At 38.2% G+C, this 17,263-nt stretch overlaps 1 protein-coding gene across 2 annotated transcripts in view; it reads right to left on the reverse strand.

Annotated features, from left to right (window-relative positions):
- Positions 1-3,777: 3,777 nt before the first annotated feature.
- Positions 3,778-17,263, reverse strand: part of LOC105919205 (nuclear receptor-binding protein 2) — a 48,064-nt gene continuing 34,578 nt past the window's right edge. Inside the window, exons 2-18 of one of the 2 annotated variants that reach the window (XM_012854470.3) lie at positions 15,155-15,277; positions 14,109-14,210; positions 13,903-13,992; positions 13,562-13,602; positions 13,376-13,470; positions 13,260-13,283; positions 13,080-13,166; positions 11,327-11,382; positions 11,148-11,243; positions 10,418-10,550; positions 10,129-10,231; positions 9,972-10,022; positions 9,749-9,884; positions 8,358-8,411; positions 8,145-8,208; positions 6,533-6,588; positions 3,778-5,401 (exon numbers count right to left, since the gene is read on the reverse strand). In XM_012854470.3, coding sequence (XP_012709924.1) covers positions 5,315-5,401; positions 6,533-6,588; positions 8,145-8,208; positions 8,358-8,411; positions 9,749-9,884; positions 9,972-10,022; positions 10,129-10,231; positions 10,418-10,550; positions 11,148-11,243; positions 11,327-11,382; positions 13,080-13,166; positions 13,260-13,283; positions 13,376-13,470; positions 13,562-13,602; positions 13,903-13,992; positions 14,109-14,210; positions 15,155-15,277 — 1,398 coding nt within the window. In that variant the 3' untranslated portion in view covers positions 3,778-5,314. Of the gene's footprint in view, positions 5,402-6,532; positions 6,589-8,144; positions 8,209-8,336; positions 8,412-9,748; positions 9,885-9,971; positions 10,023-10,128; positions 10,232-10,417; positions 10,551-11,147; positions 11,244-11,326; positions 11,383-13,079; positions 13,167-13,259; positions 13,284-13,375; positions 13,471-13,561; positions 13,603-13,902; positions 13,993-14,108; positions 14,211-15,154; positions 15,278-17,263 lie in introns of both variants that reach the window. The other variant, XM_012854468.3, reaches the window with a different exon arrangement.

Below are 17,263 nucleotides of genomic sequence, written 5' to 3' on the forward strand. Positions count from 1 at the left end.
CTTATTTCAGTTAGTCAGTTCACAAAATAAATGTCGCATGTTATATAGAGCTCAATTACACACAATGTGTTTATTTATGTTTGTTTTGATGGTTATGTCTTACAGCTAATGAATACTGAGTGAATTTGGAGTATTCATGTCTTAATACTAAAAGATAATGTGGCCATGTTAGGCCCTACACAATCTGGGGGAGAGACTTGTCCAACATACAGGCACACCCTCCACAAAGAGGGAAAACCATAAAATACCATTGCCAAAGAAACTAACTGTTCATATGCTGTATCCAAACACAATTGTGAAAAATGTAGTGGAAGGATAACGTGATATACAAAAATACGTGCACCATTCCAGAACCAGACACACCGGAAGTGTGTATAATATAAGTATAAAATAAGTATACTTATAAGATAAGTATAGTATAAAATAAGTATCTTACCAGGGCTTACCCAAATGAGCTATATCAACATTTAATTTCCCTCTGGGACAAAATAAAGTCTTTTTGAATTGAATTTGAATTGAGTTGAGAAAGGGCCCTGGACTATTGCTTAGAGGTCCAATGTCCCCTTTTGAGATGAAATCAAGGTCACAGAGTACAGTACATGGACATATTGTTATGTAGGTTGACATTTCTGTTTTAAAATTATTTTTTCACTAGCAGTGGGCCACGATCACCTAAAAATTATCAGAAACAATTGCTTGAAACCTTTTTTCGCTTTTGAACTGAAATACTGAAATTCATTAACTTTTTGATTATATTTGATCTACGGATATGTACCTATATCCATCCATCCATCCATTTTCCAAACCGCTTAATCCCTCATGGGGTCGCGGGGGTTGCTGGTGCCTATCTCCAGCGTTCACTGGGCGAGAGGCAGGGTACACCCTGGACAGGTCGCCAGTCCGTCGCAGATGTACATACCATGTTTAAATATATTTTCATTGTTAAATATACATTTTTAAATGTATTTAACATTTATTTTCAGGTTATTTTCTGCTATGTTTTAAATTATTGTGAGAGTTTTGACCAGGGTTAGCCCATAGGTTATTTAAATCAGAATTCATGTGAACTGCAGTGATTGAAATTAACTTCATTCCGTTGGAATGAACTCTAGTTACATCAGGTTGTTTTGTCTATTCTTCATCGTGACGACATTTTTTCTGCGTAACAATAGGAAGTACATTATAAATGCATGGGTTTTGTGCATAAGGCCAATATGAAGAACCTTACCTTTTGTTCAGGTTCTAAAATTATTTCAATTTAACCGTAATCGTAGAAATGAGGAGCAACAAATTCTGTAGACACTTTTATTAGTCTGAAAAGCATAAGCTTCATTAGGAAATATTAAGTATACCCCATGATTCAGTAGCTTGTAGAACCACCTTGAGGAGTAATATCCACAATTATTTGTTTTCTGTATGACTATCGGTATCTCACTTTGCTGAGGATGGATTCTTAGCTTTATTGCTTGTATGATCCACTTTTAGCCATGTGTCGGATAGATGGCCTCACATCTGATCCCAGAATATTTCTTAAACAAAGGAATTCTTGGTCAACTCAATGACCGGGTCTTGTGACTAAAATAAGCCCAAATCATTGCCCCAACACCACTGTGCTTGGCAGTTTTTTCGGATATACTGCTTTTGTTTTGTTTTTCTAAACTTGTCACTATGTATTACGTCCATTAGCCATACATCGCTACATCCAAAGTTCAGAGGTCTTGAGTGGAATGCAGCTTTGCAAACCAAAGTTTGCTGCCATATTTGTTTTAGTGACAATAATAGACTGTCCCCGAACAAAAACTGATGCATTTGGGTCTTTAATCATCGTCTTCGTCATGAACTTCGCCATAAATCTGATAGTACAAGATTCAGTTACCATTGAGACCGAGAGCAGGCGACGTGCAGCACCAAATTGATTTAAATTTATTTTTTTATTCTGATATGAAATAATAATAAATCACTTGTTACTTTGTCTTATTTGTAGCTAAAATTAGCTTCTGATTAAAGGTCAAGTTTGATACACGAGTTACAAAGGTGATCACCTCCAAAGTTATACCAAGATGGGAACTTCTTTTCCAGGTTACCTTTTCACAAATTTTTATTTATATTTTCTTAAATAAATGTCATATTTTTAACTTTTGCTTAAGTTATTATGTTAGTTTTAGGGGTTACCTCAATTTTACCTTGAATGTAGGAAAAGAGAGAGAGCATTGCCAAAAACATTGCAGCAGCTCATATGACTTAAAGCATTGTCGTTGGTTTGCATTGCATACTATCACATTTCCTGTTTTTTATGGGTCTTAATCCTCTATAATTAGTTTCTTTCAATACAGTATTGATTTTCACTTTTTTGCTTATATAATGTAAGACTAAAAATAAAATTGAGTGTAAAGGAGGCCAGACAGCAATATATTAGACAAAGAACCACTCACATTTTTTCCTTTCACTAAACTTTTTGTTAATGTACAATGCATTGTTTGTTGTTGTTGTTGTTGTTTTAATGACATTATGTCCTATTTTTGATTGTCCAAGAAACTCAGTTTAGGATTTTTGTGCATTTATGCTTATGTATGTGTTGAGCATGTATTTATTTCTGTATTTATTTTTGAATATGTCAGTCAGTCCTCCATAAATTAACAGAAATGAAGGCTTGAAATATATATGACTGTGTATAACGAATCTATAAAAAAAAATGCAGGTTTTGAACTGAATCACCAATAAATTAACTTTTTGATGATACTTTAATTTACATTGATGCAACTCAATAAATGTAGTTTCACACATTAGCATTTCTATCCAAATGAGGACTTTGCATTGACTTCCACTCATGCTGCAGACTCCCAAAAGACCGAGGTTTGGGCCTCCATACCTGTCTTCAAAAGAGTAAACACAAACCAACATAAAAATAAACATTTCACAATGTTGTTGTTTTTTTTGTACTTTAATTACAGGATGCTACAATATTCAACAAAGATTTAACACATCCAAAGGCAATTTTCATTCAACAGAGTACCAAAGAAAAAAAAAGTAATCTGACGTAAAATAAGACCGATATGCATGTCTTTTTATATTCTCATACAGTCTGAACATTCATTTTCTTGGTCAGCTCTCATCTGGAACTCAACTGTGATGGACGAAAAAAGGCAAAATGCAAAGTTTTGAATGGTTGCGGGTTATTAAGACATGCAGTTTACTAGAACAAAGGAGAGCCACACTGGCACTGAATTGAGTCGTGTTTAAGAGGTTGTTTAATGCAACTCCAGTTTGATAGCCCCAACCAAGTATGTACAATCCGGCTGTCTGGGAGAAATCGGAGCTCCTGTCTTTACAGAAACACTGATAGTTAGACCATAGTAAGTACTGTTAGCAATGACTGTACAGCAGCATAATTGTTATGAATCTGCAAGCTTTAAATCCCCCCTCCACCCTTAACACATATACACATATAAAAAAACAGAGCAAATTTTAATTAATCTGGCAAATATTTATAATCTAGACATAATCCACTGTAACGTTATTTAATGTCTAAACCTGCAGTCTGAAGTTAGATACTCTTGCACACATTCAGATGCAGGCTTCATGTTTGGGTGAGCAGGAGTGTTCCCACGTGTTTTTCTTGTTAATACTTTTGAAAACGCAGATTTCCATAGTTATAAATCAATTTTAGACCCATTTCTAGGTATCAAATGCAAGTAACTTTATTTATGGCTGAATTTAATAACGTAGAAGGTCTTCCCCATACTCAAGTTTCTTTTTTGATGGATGGATGGATGGATGGATGGATGGATGGATGGATGGATGGATGGATGGATGGATGTATGGATGGATGGATGGATGGATGGATAAGGAAGGCAGGAAGAATATAGCTTTTACACGATGAGATTGGGAACAGATTAGATTTTCCATACTTATCCAAACCTGAAAAGTAAACTCCAACCCTTTTCCGACTCTGTAGGAACCTTAAAGTCATTAAAAATAAATCCCAGCAGGCATGACTCTGGTGACCGAACGGGTTTAAAATAAGCAAACAAGAAAATTCAGTTCAAGTTCAGAAAGCCACGGTTGCTGTATCTTATTGCAATTAGCTACATTCCTAATCAAAACACCACTGATTATAAAGCACAGAAACAGCAAAAAAAAACAACTTAATAATTCAGTTTCTAAGACATGGGTGTAATTTGTCTTTTAATCATCTCGAAATATATGTACAAAACAATTTCAATAAAACTATAGAGAGGTGAAATGTATTAACAATATGGCAATTTCTTCTTGTGAATGTTAACACCCAACACTCCGCATGTCGTTTATGTAACACTGGCTGCAGCTGATAGCCAAATGATCCCGTCATTATGCCCAATGGCAACCTGCTTCCGCTCTTTATTATTATTTAGGATTCAAATTCCTTTTCACCGTCACACAGCTGACTTTATAGACTCAGGATAAAGAGATGTAAGCATGTTTTAGAACAAAAACTAACCAACCACGAATGTTTTTCTCTCACTCCAAAATTTGCAAAGTTGGGTACGATGCCATTTAATTGCCACATCAGGCACTTTGCAGGTCTTTGGCTTTCAGAACACGTTCACAGGGAAAACCTTCAAGACAAAAACCTTAAAAGGCGTCATCTCATAGCTTGACATTTGGATGCATTGAGACGTGGCATGTGAAGCTGTGAGAACTGGCCTTTCACCCAGGAGTGCAAGTCAGGGGTAAGGAAGAAGAGGAGCTTGTGCAACGTTTCTACGGTTCACAGTTAAGGGGTGGAAATAAATAACTGAATGAGCATCAACAGTGCATGTAGGATGGACTATCAAACTCCTGATGAACTGAAGGCTTGAGAGGGACGGAGGCTTTAGCGAATCACTGGGTTGTGTGCGTGGCTCATTCAAACGTGGGGCACTGGAGTGCAAAGGAGGCTTGGAACAGTGCGACGTCTTTCTCATACTTTCCAGTTGCTGTATCTGCGAGCAAAGCACGTTCTCAGTAGCGGCTCTACGAAAAACTGAATTTGTGGAGATATTTTAAGGCGTGGTAGCCCTTTTAGGCAGGGACGCTGTGGATCTTCCACCGCCGTGAGGGGTAGGTGCACTTGGCCACGAGGCTTCCTGTCCTCCACCCAGCTGCTGTTTTCCTTCCAACTAACTGGGTTAATTTACGGACTTTCAAAGCGTTTCAGTGTCCGTCCTCTGACTCGTTCAACGTCCCCGGCAATGTCCTCCGCAGCCGTCTGCTTCCCGCTCTTTCTCCACCTGTGTGGTCAAAGTCTCCCCGCGTCCTGCTCCGCCAGAACCAGCTGCTGCCGTGAGCCCCGCTGTCACTGATTGCTCCCAGCGGCCAGCGCTCGGACCCGGTGTCGGCTGATGGAGTCCTCCAGGAACGTGGCCACCTTCTCACTGTCCTCCTGCACACAAACACCAACCTGTTTAAAACAGAGCTCAGAACAGATTAAATTTCCCACTATTATAATAAGCCAAATGTTTAAAGGGATGGCTTTGAGTTCAACAGCATGTATCCAAGTTTTGGACTTGACTCGAATCTGATTCAAACCAACTTCTGAAGCGTAAAACAAGCAGGCTGATGTGTTTAAACATTAGGTGTTACATCTCATTGACTAAGGATACATGTAATATAGGCAGGGCTGTAAATAAGTATTTGCCTTAAATATTTCTTCTGTTCTGTTGTCTTTTGTCACACTTAATGTTTCAGATAGTCAAACTAATTCTATTATCGAATAATAACCTGAATGACTAGAAATTGCATCAAAGAAGTCATGAATTAACTGTCATTAACCCCATTATCTTTGTACCGGAACAAAATGGATGCACAATCAAGTCATATGTGGGTAAAATGTTGCTAACAATGGCAACGTCTAATTAGTGCCTGAGCTGTAGAACCATGAAATCCATTAAGCCTTTATAGGACCTCTCTGACAACCTGAAGTAGACTAAAATATCCCACAAAGCTACAAAATAGGCACTAATCTAAGGAAATAAAAAGAAAAGAGCAGTCATGTGATTTCTATCAGTTTGCAAAGGGTTTCAAACCAATCTCTATGGTTTTGGGACTCCATCAAACCACAGGAGTAATTATCCACAAATGGAGAAAACATGTGACAGAGGTGAATCTTCCCAGGAGTGCTCAGCCTAGCGAAACTACTCCCAAGAGCGTACAAATGACTCATTCAGCAACTTAAATCTGATTGAGATGCTGTGGCAGGATCCTAAACAGCCAGTTCATAGTCAAAACCCTTAAAATGTGGCTGAATTAAAACAATTTTGTACAAAAACAGGTGGTCAAATTTCCTCCAGAGTGATGTAAAAGGCCCACTGCCAGTTATCGCAGAAGGCAGCTATTGCTCAGGGTATCTTTGTCTGCTATTAAGATTAGTTTGCTCATCTAAAACATTTAAGTGCAACAAAACAAACTTTCAAAAACAAACTTAAATACTCCCCACCACCACAATGTAGCACCACATCACTCTAAACAAAAGAGAAAAAAATAAAATACATTTAATCAAAAGCTGTCTGTGTACCTCGTTTATGAAGGCGTAGTGCACAAGTTCACTGGCAAGGTCTTTTGGAGTGTCCGCTGAAAGTTTCACAGGAAATATTTCAGTTTAAACACAGGATGTAAAATAAGACTCCAGTTTACACTACTGTGCACCAAGTCTTGAATCATTTCTTGCATTTTACTTCCAAAGAGGCAGACTGTTTTGCAATCTTTATAAGGTTCACGATTCAGGTTTTCTAAAGATATTCATTTTTTTTTTTACTTTGGCTTCTTTTCTATTGATGTTCTGTCCTGTTATTGTGCCCGACCACTGCAGGAAGTTATGGAAAACCACTGGCAACATGTGCATGTGGGACCCATAATGATTTTAGGCTGGATGGATACTAAATAGGCCTAGGCTTCTTGTTTGCAGCCCACTTGGGTTGAGTAAACACAGCCGGTATCGGCAAAACCAGTTGGGAACCATAAGTGAGTTTTAAAAAAGGTTCCCATACTAGTCCCTCATCCAACCCAGAGTTGTCCAGCATCAAAACCTATCTAGGCAATTAACATGGAGTCCGGGTAACCCACAGATGTTGGCTGGAAAATGCTTATAAAATGAAGAAAATAAAGAAGCAGAGGAGAGAAATAGAGGTATCAGGGTCTGAAGAACTAGCTTACAGCAGATCAGCTGTAAAAACTGAAAGGCATGACACAATCATCCTTCATCTGATCATCTATATAACGCCAAGTTTGTTTCTTTGGGGATCAGCTTGTTTGGGTTAAAATGTCATTTCAAATTGGTTAAACTGTATTATCTTTGCATTTTTTCTAGGATTCAACTAAATCAACCGTCGCTACATGCATGCTCGGTATGAGGGATTGCTGCAAAATCAACGAGACAATGCAGGCGACTGTCCATTGTGATTATGCGCTCCTTCAGGAGGAGTGAATTCTGCAAGTCAGCGCCTCGACAGAATCTGCTGGATTTCCTTATGTAGGAAACGTTTGACCAATCTGGATGATATACTTGAATTGACTCTGTAAAATGGCTTGTGATGATATCTGTTGTTGATAATTGGCGCTATGTTAATAAACTGATTTGATTTGAATGGCAACTATTACTATCTTTGTGCCAGGCAACCAGTGACAAAGTGCTTCAAGATCCAGTTCAAAACTGGGTCTCTGCTAAGTGTTCAACTGTAGGAGCTTTTTTTTTTAAATCGATCTGAGTAATCTAAAAGTGGTCAAGTTTGGACAGAAAGTGGGTCAGAAAGCAGCCATTGATATATGCTAAAACAGCAATTTTTCATACGTACTAAAAACAGTCAAACTTACAGAAAAATATATTTTAAAAATGGTGTAAATACAATGCAGTTTTCCAATCTTGGTGCAAAACTGAAGCAATCCTAAATAAATTATAGACTTCACACATTTCTTAATTAAAATTATTATCCTTTTTGAAATAATTAGTAATTTTACTTTCCATGAACAATTCTGCAATATATTAGGTTCCTTGTAAATTTGTTACTTTTAATGCACAAAACCTAACAATACTAAAGTCTACATCTGTGACTTTAGGACTGCTGGTTTTCTCAAGGTCACTAATGTCCATGTAAGTTTATTTTTCCATATATAGATGGTTTTAAACGTACTTGGAAAGATGTCACAGCTAAGCTGCCGATGCAGTTTGTCGTCCATCTTCAGAAACAATGATAGCTGAGAAAAAAGATAATCTAGATTAAACCAACAAATTCACATTAGCCCGTTTTAAAAGAGATCAACGATAGCCCAAAATGGTTTATCATTAAGGAGATCAACAAAGTTGCAAAGAATGGGCAAAGTACCTGCAGTACTGTGTGACTCACATGAGTTTTGGTCCCTTCTTCATTTGACTCCAAATTACAGTGCATCTGAATAACCTGCAAAGCCAACACACTGTGTCATAATGTGTGGGAGTGTTTTGGGTGATAATAACCGATATGAACAATAATCATGGTCATCCTAAACAGATCCACACAGGTAAGTCCTGTCAACAGCATAAAAGGGAAAAACAACACACTTTTCTAACAACGAGACATTTATTCCATGTGTATGGATGGAAAGATTTGAATGCACACCACTGACGTGGCACGTCAAATCCAGCATTACTTAAGCGCAGTCCTTTTTTCTGTGGGCAAGTGTTTTTGACATAACAAGAATGTGTTTACACTGGACTGAGCTAGAGCCTTGGAGAGGTCTTCTGGGGTTACCTGAGAGTTTTTTTAGATTTTATTTTGAGGATCTCTCATAAAAATGTGGTGATTTATTAGCATATGGACGGCGCCGCCAGTTCATGCGTGCCCCATTGAGACACCTGCTGATAGCAGCAATAGCAGGTCATCCATGACATGACACTGCATGCACTGGTGAGACAGGGCAAGCTTTTAATGATTGCAAAGCTGCAACTTTATCCCATCTCCACCAGGTTTGTGGCTTAAAAAAAGCAAAAATATTAACAATAGATGATCTCCACCCCAATAAAAACAGGGTCATGATTAGGTCCCTTGCAAATAGAGATCAATATGCACTACACTCCCAGTGGAAACAGGCTATCAGCTAGAGAGAGGCGCACACAGCTCCAAATTGTGCCTATAGGCCAAAGACGGCTGTCAGTTTTTAAGACTGCATTTCAAATGCCGTTGAAAGAAAAGAAGTCTGGCATTGTATTTAGCGATGAGGAGGAACAGGAAAAAGCACACACAGCCACTCGTAGTGTTTAATATATTTTTACAATAAGTAGTAGAGTGGCTCTCAGAGTTGTTGGATGTTGTGTGGATGATTTCTCCTGTCTGCGCTTGCCAAGGCGTACGCACAAAGCTCTGCACAGGTTAAAACTGTTCAGCAAAATGGCATGTTATTTTGCTCAGTACTTTGTAGAGGAAGGCCTTTCATCTTATTGCTCTAGTGCTGCTGATGGACTGATGGAACCCCTGATGGTGTTTGGCCCTGCACAGCAAAGCTGAAACTGATGGTGGAGGTGCAGAAACCTCCCATATATATAGGAAAACTAGGTAGATTGTGAGCAATTATCCTAAGGCAGAACTTTGGCAGGACTGCCAGAAAAGCAGCAGGTAGAATCTAAGAGTGCATGAGCGTCGTAACTGCCTTCACACATGAATTAGGTTAGCCAAATATGCCACAATCTGCCGATGTCTGAAAACATGAGGTGCGTGTGGGTGGTGGTTAACAGAACGTAGTGGTTGTGGTTAAATCTAACCTTCCTCGTTTCTGTCTCCTGGGGCTCAGGGGTCGGTGTTTTCACCGTCTCAACTTGCTCCTGAGACAAGGACAGAGCTCGAGGGACGGGGTGAGGCCGGGACGTGGCGAAGTTCATCAGCGGGTAAATCCCATTTCTGTTGAGAGGAAGTAAAGTCACTCTGAAATACAGGGAGGAAAGGCAGATAAAAATAAACAGATCTTAGACAGTAAGCTCCACTTACTTGACATCCTCCAGAAACTTGTCAAGCTCTAAAGGGGAAACATGGGAATACCTTGAAGACCGGAAAGGGAAAGGGAAGGAGCACAGTGAGTGTTCGCCATCACTTGTCAGGCCACATTCACATATTGCTAAAAATACAGGATGGTATTTAATTGTACTTGAGCTGAACTCCAGGTCTGTCATCATGTCTAATCTCTGCCATGACGGCGTTGGGGTCAAACGACTTGGTTTTTTCTTCTACACAGTTCTCAGGAAGCAAATCTGTAGATTACAGAAAAAAAAATGACCTTCAGTACCAATAAAGCTTTAAAAAAGGGAGGCAAAAAAAAAGAGTCTCAGCGAGTCTATGATGTATCTGCTCTGCCACGCTTAACGGTAAAAAGAGCAGATGGAGGATTAGGGATCGGGAATGTTGGCAGCTCGGCATGCGGAGGTGATAAAACTCACACTGGTTGTTGATGAGGCAGTGGGCGGCGAGCAGTTTGAGGGAGTGGACTTCGAACAAGACCCTGTGGAACAGAAGGTCGTGAGCTGTAGGACGGAGCTTGGCGTCGTGACGCAAACACGACTGCGTGAACTCCTGCAGAGAGTCAAAACACAGAGTCAGTCTGAATGCACCACATTGCCCGAGGTAACTAAGCATCAACTCATTGAAATTTTAATTCCTGGTCTCCTCTTCAAACTAATGCGCCTATATTTGCATGTAGTAGCTCCTCTGTTGCAATACCAGGTTTTAGTGAACCAAAAGTGACGGCTTGATGAATAATTTCAAAACTTTTACACGATTAATGCAGAATATCCTGGAAATTCAAAAGCAGAGCAAGAAAATCTGTCAGAGGGAAAAATTTACGAATTAAAACAAGCTGCAATACGCTTGTGCTGTGGGTGAACACACCCTTAAACTAATATTTTCACAAAGTCACTCGTGATTCAATTGCAGCATTCAGTCAGTTCCAGCTTTTAGTGTTTTATGTTTTTTCCCCTAAGGCTTGTTTGTTCTTCAGTCGAATTACACAGGATATATTTAAGTTGTAAAAACCCTTGAAATGATTTATGATGGTCTGATTTTTTTAACCTTACAATGTTAATAGGGGTATGTTAAGTGTTATTGGAGTATTGCGAGACATTTAGACTTTTTCCTCACTGCTGTATATCTAGGACTTGCGCTGAAACTCACTCTCATGGGAGGATCTTCCAGTGATTGACCTGCATTCACAATGGCCTCCTTGGACACAGCAGCATCTCCGTTGGCCTGGATTTCCAGTACTGCCATCTAGTAATACCAACAACAGAAGTTAAATGAACAAACAAACGGATAAGGTGCACCCAGTGGGTAAAGTCATTTTAAAATCTCACCTCTAGAGCACAGATGCCAAAGGAGAAAATGTCTATGGAGTAATCATCCTCGCCAGCTGGAGATAAAACAAAAAACAGGGAAGGATTTAAACTGTGAAAATGTATTTCGATCATCAATTTGCTCCGTAACAAGGTTAAAACCTAGGGTGAATAAAGCCTCTTATAAACAATAACGCATGACATATTAACCCTGCCCCACTTTTAAATCACTGGGCAAAAAAAATGAAGCCAAAACTACAGAACAATGTGCTAAACATATTCCCAGTTTCTGTATCTAAATATATTACAGAACCACATTTAACAGCGATAACAATTAGCTGTATGATGCCATATGTCCTACATCTTTGAGGAGTAATTTCAGTCTGCTTTTGGATGATTCTGCTTAAATTTGCTGAGGTTTGCTTGTGTAGATTCACATAATTATGTAGCGAGGTCTGGATCTATACTGGAGCCAGAATTCAGAACTTTTCAACATTTCTAAGAATTCTCAAACTTTTTGGCCCATCTTTACAGCATAAATGAAAAATGTCACAGTAAATCTATGGCAGATATTTCTACTGAGGCCAGGCTGCATATATGGTACCTGGAAAAATATCATACTGTTAGGAAATGGAGGAGGAACAAACTGACAAATGGATGGATGGAAGGCCTGGGCGATATGGCTTAAAAATAAAATCTATAATTTCGTTATACAAAATCCAATTAACTGATTTTTCTCCCTCCTTTTCATTTGACAGAAGATATTATTTTAAAAACTTGCTTTTATTTCAAGCATTTGATCTGAGAGTTGACCTGAATTCATTGTGCAACTAAATGCAAGCTGTGAAACGCGCTTGTTAAACAAGATGGCGACCCTGCAGTTGTAAACAATGAAAATGTAACAAAATGTTTTGTTGCTAGTGATATTACACTATGAGCTAAGAACAGGCTTCCCTTCACTTGTGTAACTTCAAACTAACGTAAAAAAATTGTAAACTAAAGTGCCTTGTATTATGGTAAAAATACACAATATTTTGACCCAATATTTTCCAAAATATATATATTCAGCATTGCGTGCTATTCTTTTCATGGATGCCCAATTAGTGCATTGGCAAAATTAAATCCAGATTTTCCAAAAAATTTATCTTAAAATATTGTAAATTCAAATTAATCAATTAAATCCATTTATCACGGAGCCCTAACAGATGGATGGATAAAAAACAGATGGATGGTTGGTTGGACTGATGGTGAATTCTATCTAAATTTTTTATTGTTTACTTTTAGTTTCTATTTTTCCATGTTCTATTTTGTTTCTACATTGTATTCTTCCCCCTCCCCCCGTATTTTAATCATGTAAAGCACTTTGGAATGTCTCTATACTGAAATGTGCTTTATAAATAAATTTGCCTTGCTTGCCTAAAAAATGTATTTTTCCAAACTCTACTTTGTTTTTCCATATTTGTTTAAACAGGGGGACCATGCAAACCTGGATCTGCTGCACAATCTGCCCACAGCAGTTATAGGTGACGATTCCTGTTGTTGTCTTAGAGCAGCCCTTATAAAAAATTAGTTAATTTAACCAATGAATGAGCCTACTTTTGCATATTTCCTAAGGAGATACAATATTTTTTTGCTCTGCTGAATTTTATGAGTCGTTAACTGACAAACTGGAAACAATGAGATATGGAAATTACATTAAATGAGGAATTATTGAGAAACAAACTGAGAAAATTCAAAAGAAATTCAAAAAACAAGGATCACTCAGCAGACTCACCTCCGTATTCAGGCGCAAAAAAATGAAGATTCCTCTGCTCATCCCGATGTTGCCTTCCTTTGCTGTGGACGCTGGCATCTGGGAACACTGACAGGAAAATCCACCAAATACAACTTTATATAATATAGTGACAAACAGACATGATAAATCTGAGTAATAAAAAACAATTGCACGTCTTACCATTTACAAACAGTCGGTGCCACACTGTGGAAATAAAAAAACAAGCATTTTTATTATGCTTCCTGTAAAGAAATACACTGGTTGCAGTATCAGGAGAAGCCCTGCTGGGAGCAGACCTGAGCCAATCTTGATGAGGCCGTTGTGTTGGATGAAGATTGTGTCACAGGTTAGGTTGCCATGGATTATTGGCGGGTCACACGAGTGCAGATAACTGTCAGAAAACATGCAATAATAATGTAAATGGGGTAAAAAAACAAACAGCCTTCATATATTAGTTCCTTTTAGAGGAAATTAGTCAGTACTTGAGTGCCGACAGAATCTGGGTACACCATCTCTTCCAGGCCTGAAAGAAAAAGAACACATATTATAATTTTCTCCACACAAAAATATAAGCATATAGGATAAAAAGAATTGTCTATTATATAACTCTGCAATATAGGAAGCTCCTTTGGGCACTCAGTAAGACAAAGAGGAAGAATGAGTTCCTGGATCAACTGCTAAACCACAATATTAACCAGAGGGGTAATAAAGCAAATAATGACTAATCCTATAGGAAGTATGGATCTAAACACAGCTAAATCTGCAGTACCCTGAGTTACCTCAGTTCTGAGATGGAGCATGTTACTGAAGTGAAAATACGTACCTTCACATTCATGGACTTGTGGTTCTTTTTTGTCTTCTTTAAGAACTGCTTGAGGCTCCCTGATGACATGTATTCAGTGATGAATATGACCTGTGAGTCACATTTGGAAAAGGAAAAAAAATAAAAATAAAAAATGAATTAGCTGAAAATGTGTGTTTATTTAGTAGATGTAGTAAAAAAAACACGTGGAGGAATAAACTTCTCACCCGAGCCTGGGTCTCCTTCATGTCCAGCCAGTACTTGTGGAACTTTACAATGTTGGGGTGTTCGACCTGCATCAAGTTCTCAAACATCTCTTTGATTTTTTCCTGAATATATAGAAAGAAATACATAAAAACCATGTAAGATGCGAAATTCTCCATCTTAAATTATGGACTAAAAAAGGTCCTCTATGCCTCTAATAATAACGTTGATTGGCTTAGGGATAAATTACATTTCCTCTCCTTGAGGCCTTTTGGAGTGGAACAGCAAGACGATCCTGCGCATGCAGTTATTAAAAAAGGGACTTGGCCGTGTCTTAGCTACATTTACGGAAAGATCGTCCAGTATACCTTTAGCTAAACGTAAAATTTAAGAGGGTCTCTAAAAAAACGGTTTAGGCCAATCACATTGCAGTAATATGGTCCATGGCAGGACATACTAGCTGTGACGAAAGCAATAGCTGATGAGCCCACGGCTGAACCAACAGAAACATGACAGCTCAGGAGGCTCTATCAAATCTGTTTTGTAAGAATCCACAATTTAATCTTTGAAAGAAGAACAGCAAGAAGCGACGTGGCCAGCTTAAACTTGTGGTTTCTCATGATAGCTGCTGCTTACATTTTTCATTTTATACCATGATTGGCTGAAACCAACATTTGGTAGGCGGGCACTAGGTGTCGCTTCGTCCAATCAACTTGGAAAGTTCTGCTGAATGTCCCTCCTCTCCCCAAACGTATTCAATAGGAGCAGTCCCAGATTGATAATGTGCAAAACTGTGACGTAGAGAGCTAAACATGATCAATCTGGGTTGCCTGGTTAGGTTGCTACAATAGACAAAGAAAACGTAGATAGTCTAGATTCTTTTCTAGCTCTCTCTCATTGTGCTAGCAATGGCTAAAAGCTAAAAATGTTGGTAAAAAAAAGACATGTATATAAAATCTATTTTAGAATTGTTAACTAACCAATGAGTTTTTGAGCCACTAACCTAGAATAAATGTGAGAAAATAATACGTATCGGAACTTGGAGTAAAAAGGTACAGTGTTACAGTACCTCCTGGGCTTTGAAGACCTTTTTGTCTGAGAAGAGAACTTCATTCCACACCACCTCCACACCTTCCTCTGTGTCCATGGCCAAGGAGGCACTCTCCACACCAGGGACATTTCCTTGGCTGACCTGTAGAAGGCAGAGGGAAATAGAATAAATGTCCATTAGTATGATGCTAGCATGAATTTAGCATTTAAGCTCCTGTTAGCATGAGTGTAGCATTTAGTCTGTTGCTAGCATGAATGTAGATTTAGCATGATGCTAGCATAAACATAGAATTGAGCAGATTTCTAGGATTCACAGTGATGACAGAACCAACTCTACATTAAGCATGTGTCAAGCATGATATGTATCATTTAATCACTCAAAACTTTGCATCCCTGCTGCTGTTATTTGCACAGGTCCGCACAAATATGCATGCACATGCTATATCCTATATGCTATATCCCATTGCACATTTCTTTGAATCTGAGTATGCTATTTTTAATAACTGCACAGTATTGTTTGTCTCATGTAGTAAAATTTCTCTTACTGTTTAGTCTCTTTTTCTTACTTCTGGTTTTCATACATACAAAAATTAAAAGAAGATTTTAAAAACATATCAGATTTTAAGTGAAAAAAAGAATCATGCTGGATATCCATTTGGATATGGAATGGGTAAAGAGTTAGGATGGATCCCAGATAGGTAAAAGAAGTAAACATTATCAACCCACAGAAAAACTTAATCAGAAGTCACAGAGAAAGTGAAACTGAAAAACTGAAGGACCAGTATGGTTGTCAAAGTAATCATCGCCTCGATAAATGACAATTAGAAAAAAATAAATATTCACGGATACTCATTTGCGTCAATATACATATTGACATATATGTACATCAGTACTTGATGCTGCTGTCCCAGGTTCAAGTCCCAGCCCATGAAGCTTTACTGCATGTCTTCCTCTCTCTCCAACCCATTTCCTCCCAGCTACCATCAAATAAAGGCCACTAGCGCAATTAAAAAAAACAACAACAGTAAAGCACCTGTATATGCAACTGTGAAGTAGTAAAAATCCCCGTCGACATAAGCTAATGCTGTGTACACATTAGCTTCATGGATAAAGACAATCCAATTATGGGTTTCTCTCAGTTGGCTAATAAACAGAGAAGCAATTAAACAAACCAGTGGACCCCCTCCATTACTCCATGTAGCTTTAAACAGAATTGGAGGTTATGGTGGAGCTGGCAATTAAAGAAGAAAATATTGTGAACCTGTTGACCCTGCTGTTGTAGTTGATTACTGAAGAAAATATTATGCAAAATGACAAGAAAGGCAGAAATCGCACAGGGCTGCTGCTGAATTTATTTGCATGGACCAAATCCTTATTTACACTGTAGAAAATATGCTTTGTATGTGCCAGATCCATGTTTATTTTGAAACACAATTTATTTTGGTTTAGAAAGATTCTTTATTTCGCCCTCATTTAATTGTGTCATCAGCAAACTCACAGGTAAGTAGAAGCACAAAGTTGCAGACTAAAGATAAGCAATTATAATAAAATAATTGCCTGACAAAATCAAAGGGACATACCTCTATAAAGGATATCAACACTAAGACTAAGTGTTATCTTGTTTACAGTTTTTGCCAAACAAGTGTTACTTAATAAACGGTTTCTTTAGATAAGGGCTGAGTTGTCCCATACCTATTGGTTTTGCATTAATTTTGCTATGGTTTGCATTTTGCTATTAAGCAGAAATAACCATGTCCTTTCAAAAACTTTTTCTGCTGCATTGGAAGTGGTACAAAGTAGTATATTTCTTAGTATCGCCATCGAGTTTTAAATTTTATTATTGGAACAACCTTATGCAGCATGGTAGTCCAATTTGCCGAAATGGCATTGCAACAATCAAAACGATAGCTTGTATGACCCTCAGCTGATGCTGTGTTATTTCGAAACAATTAGATATTCAAGACACAGCAGTAATCATAACACAACTAGACGGAAGTTTCTATTCTGCTGCTGCAATTTCCTATTTTTGACCAATCAAATTACAGTACAAGTGAGAGACCACAAAACGATGATAGTCAATCTCATTTAAATATAGTTGAAATTAACCAAGCTGACCTCTGCCTCGACT

Source organism: Fundulus heteroclitus, chromosome 21 (assembly GCF_011125445.2).
Source record: "Fundulus heteroclitus isolate FHET01 chromosome 21, MU-UCD_Fhet_4.1, whole genome shotgun sequence".
NCBI lineage: Eukaryota > Metazoa > Chordata > Actinopteri > Cyprinodontiformes > Fundulidae > Fundulus > Fundulus heteroclitus.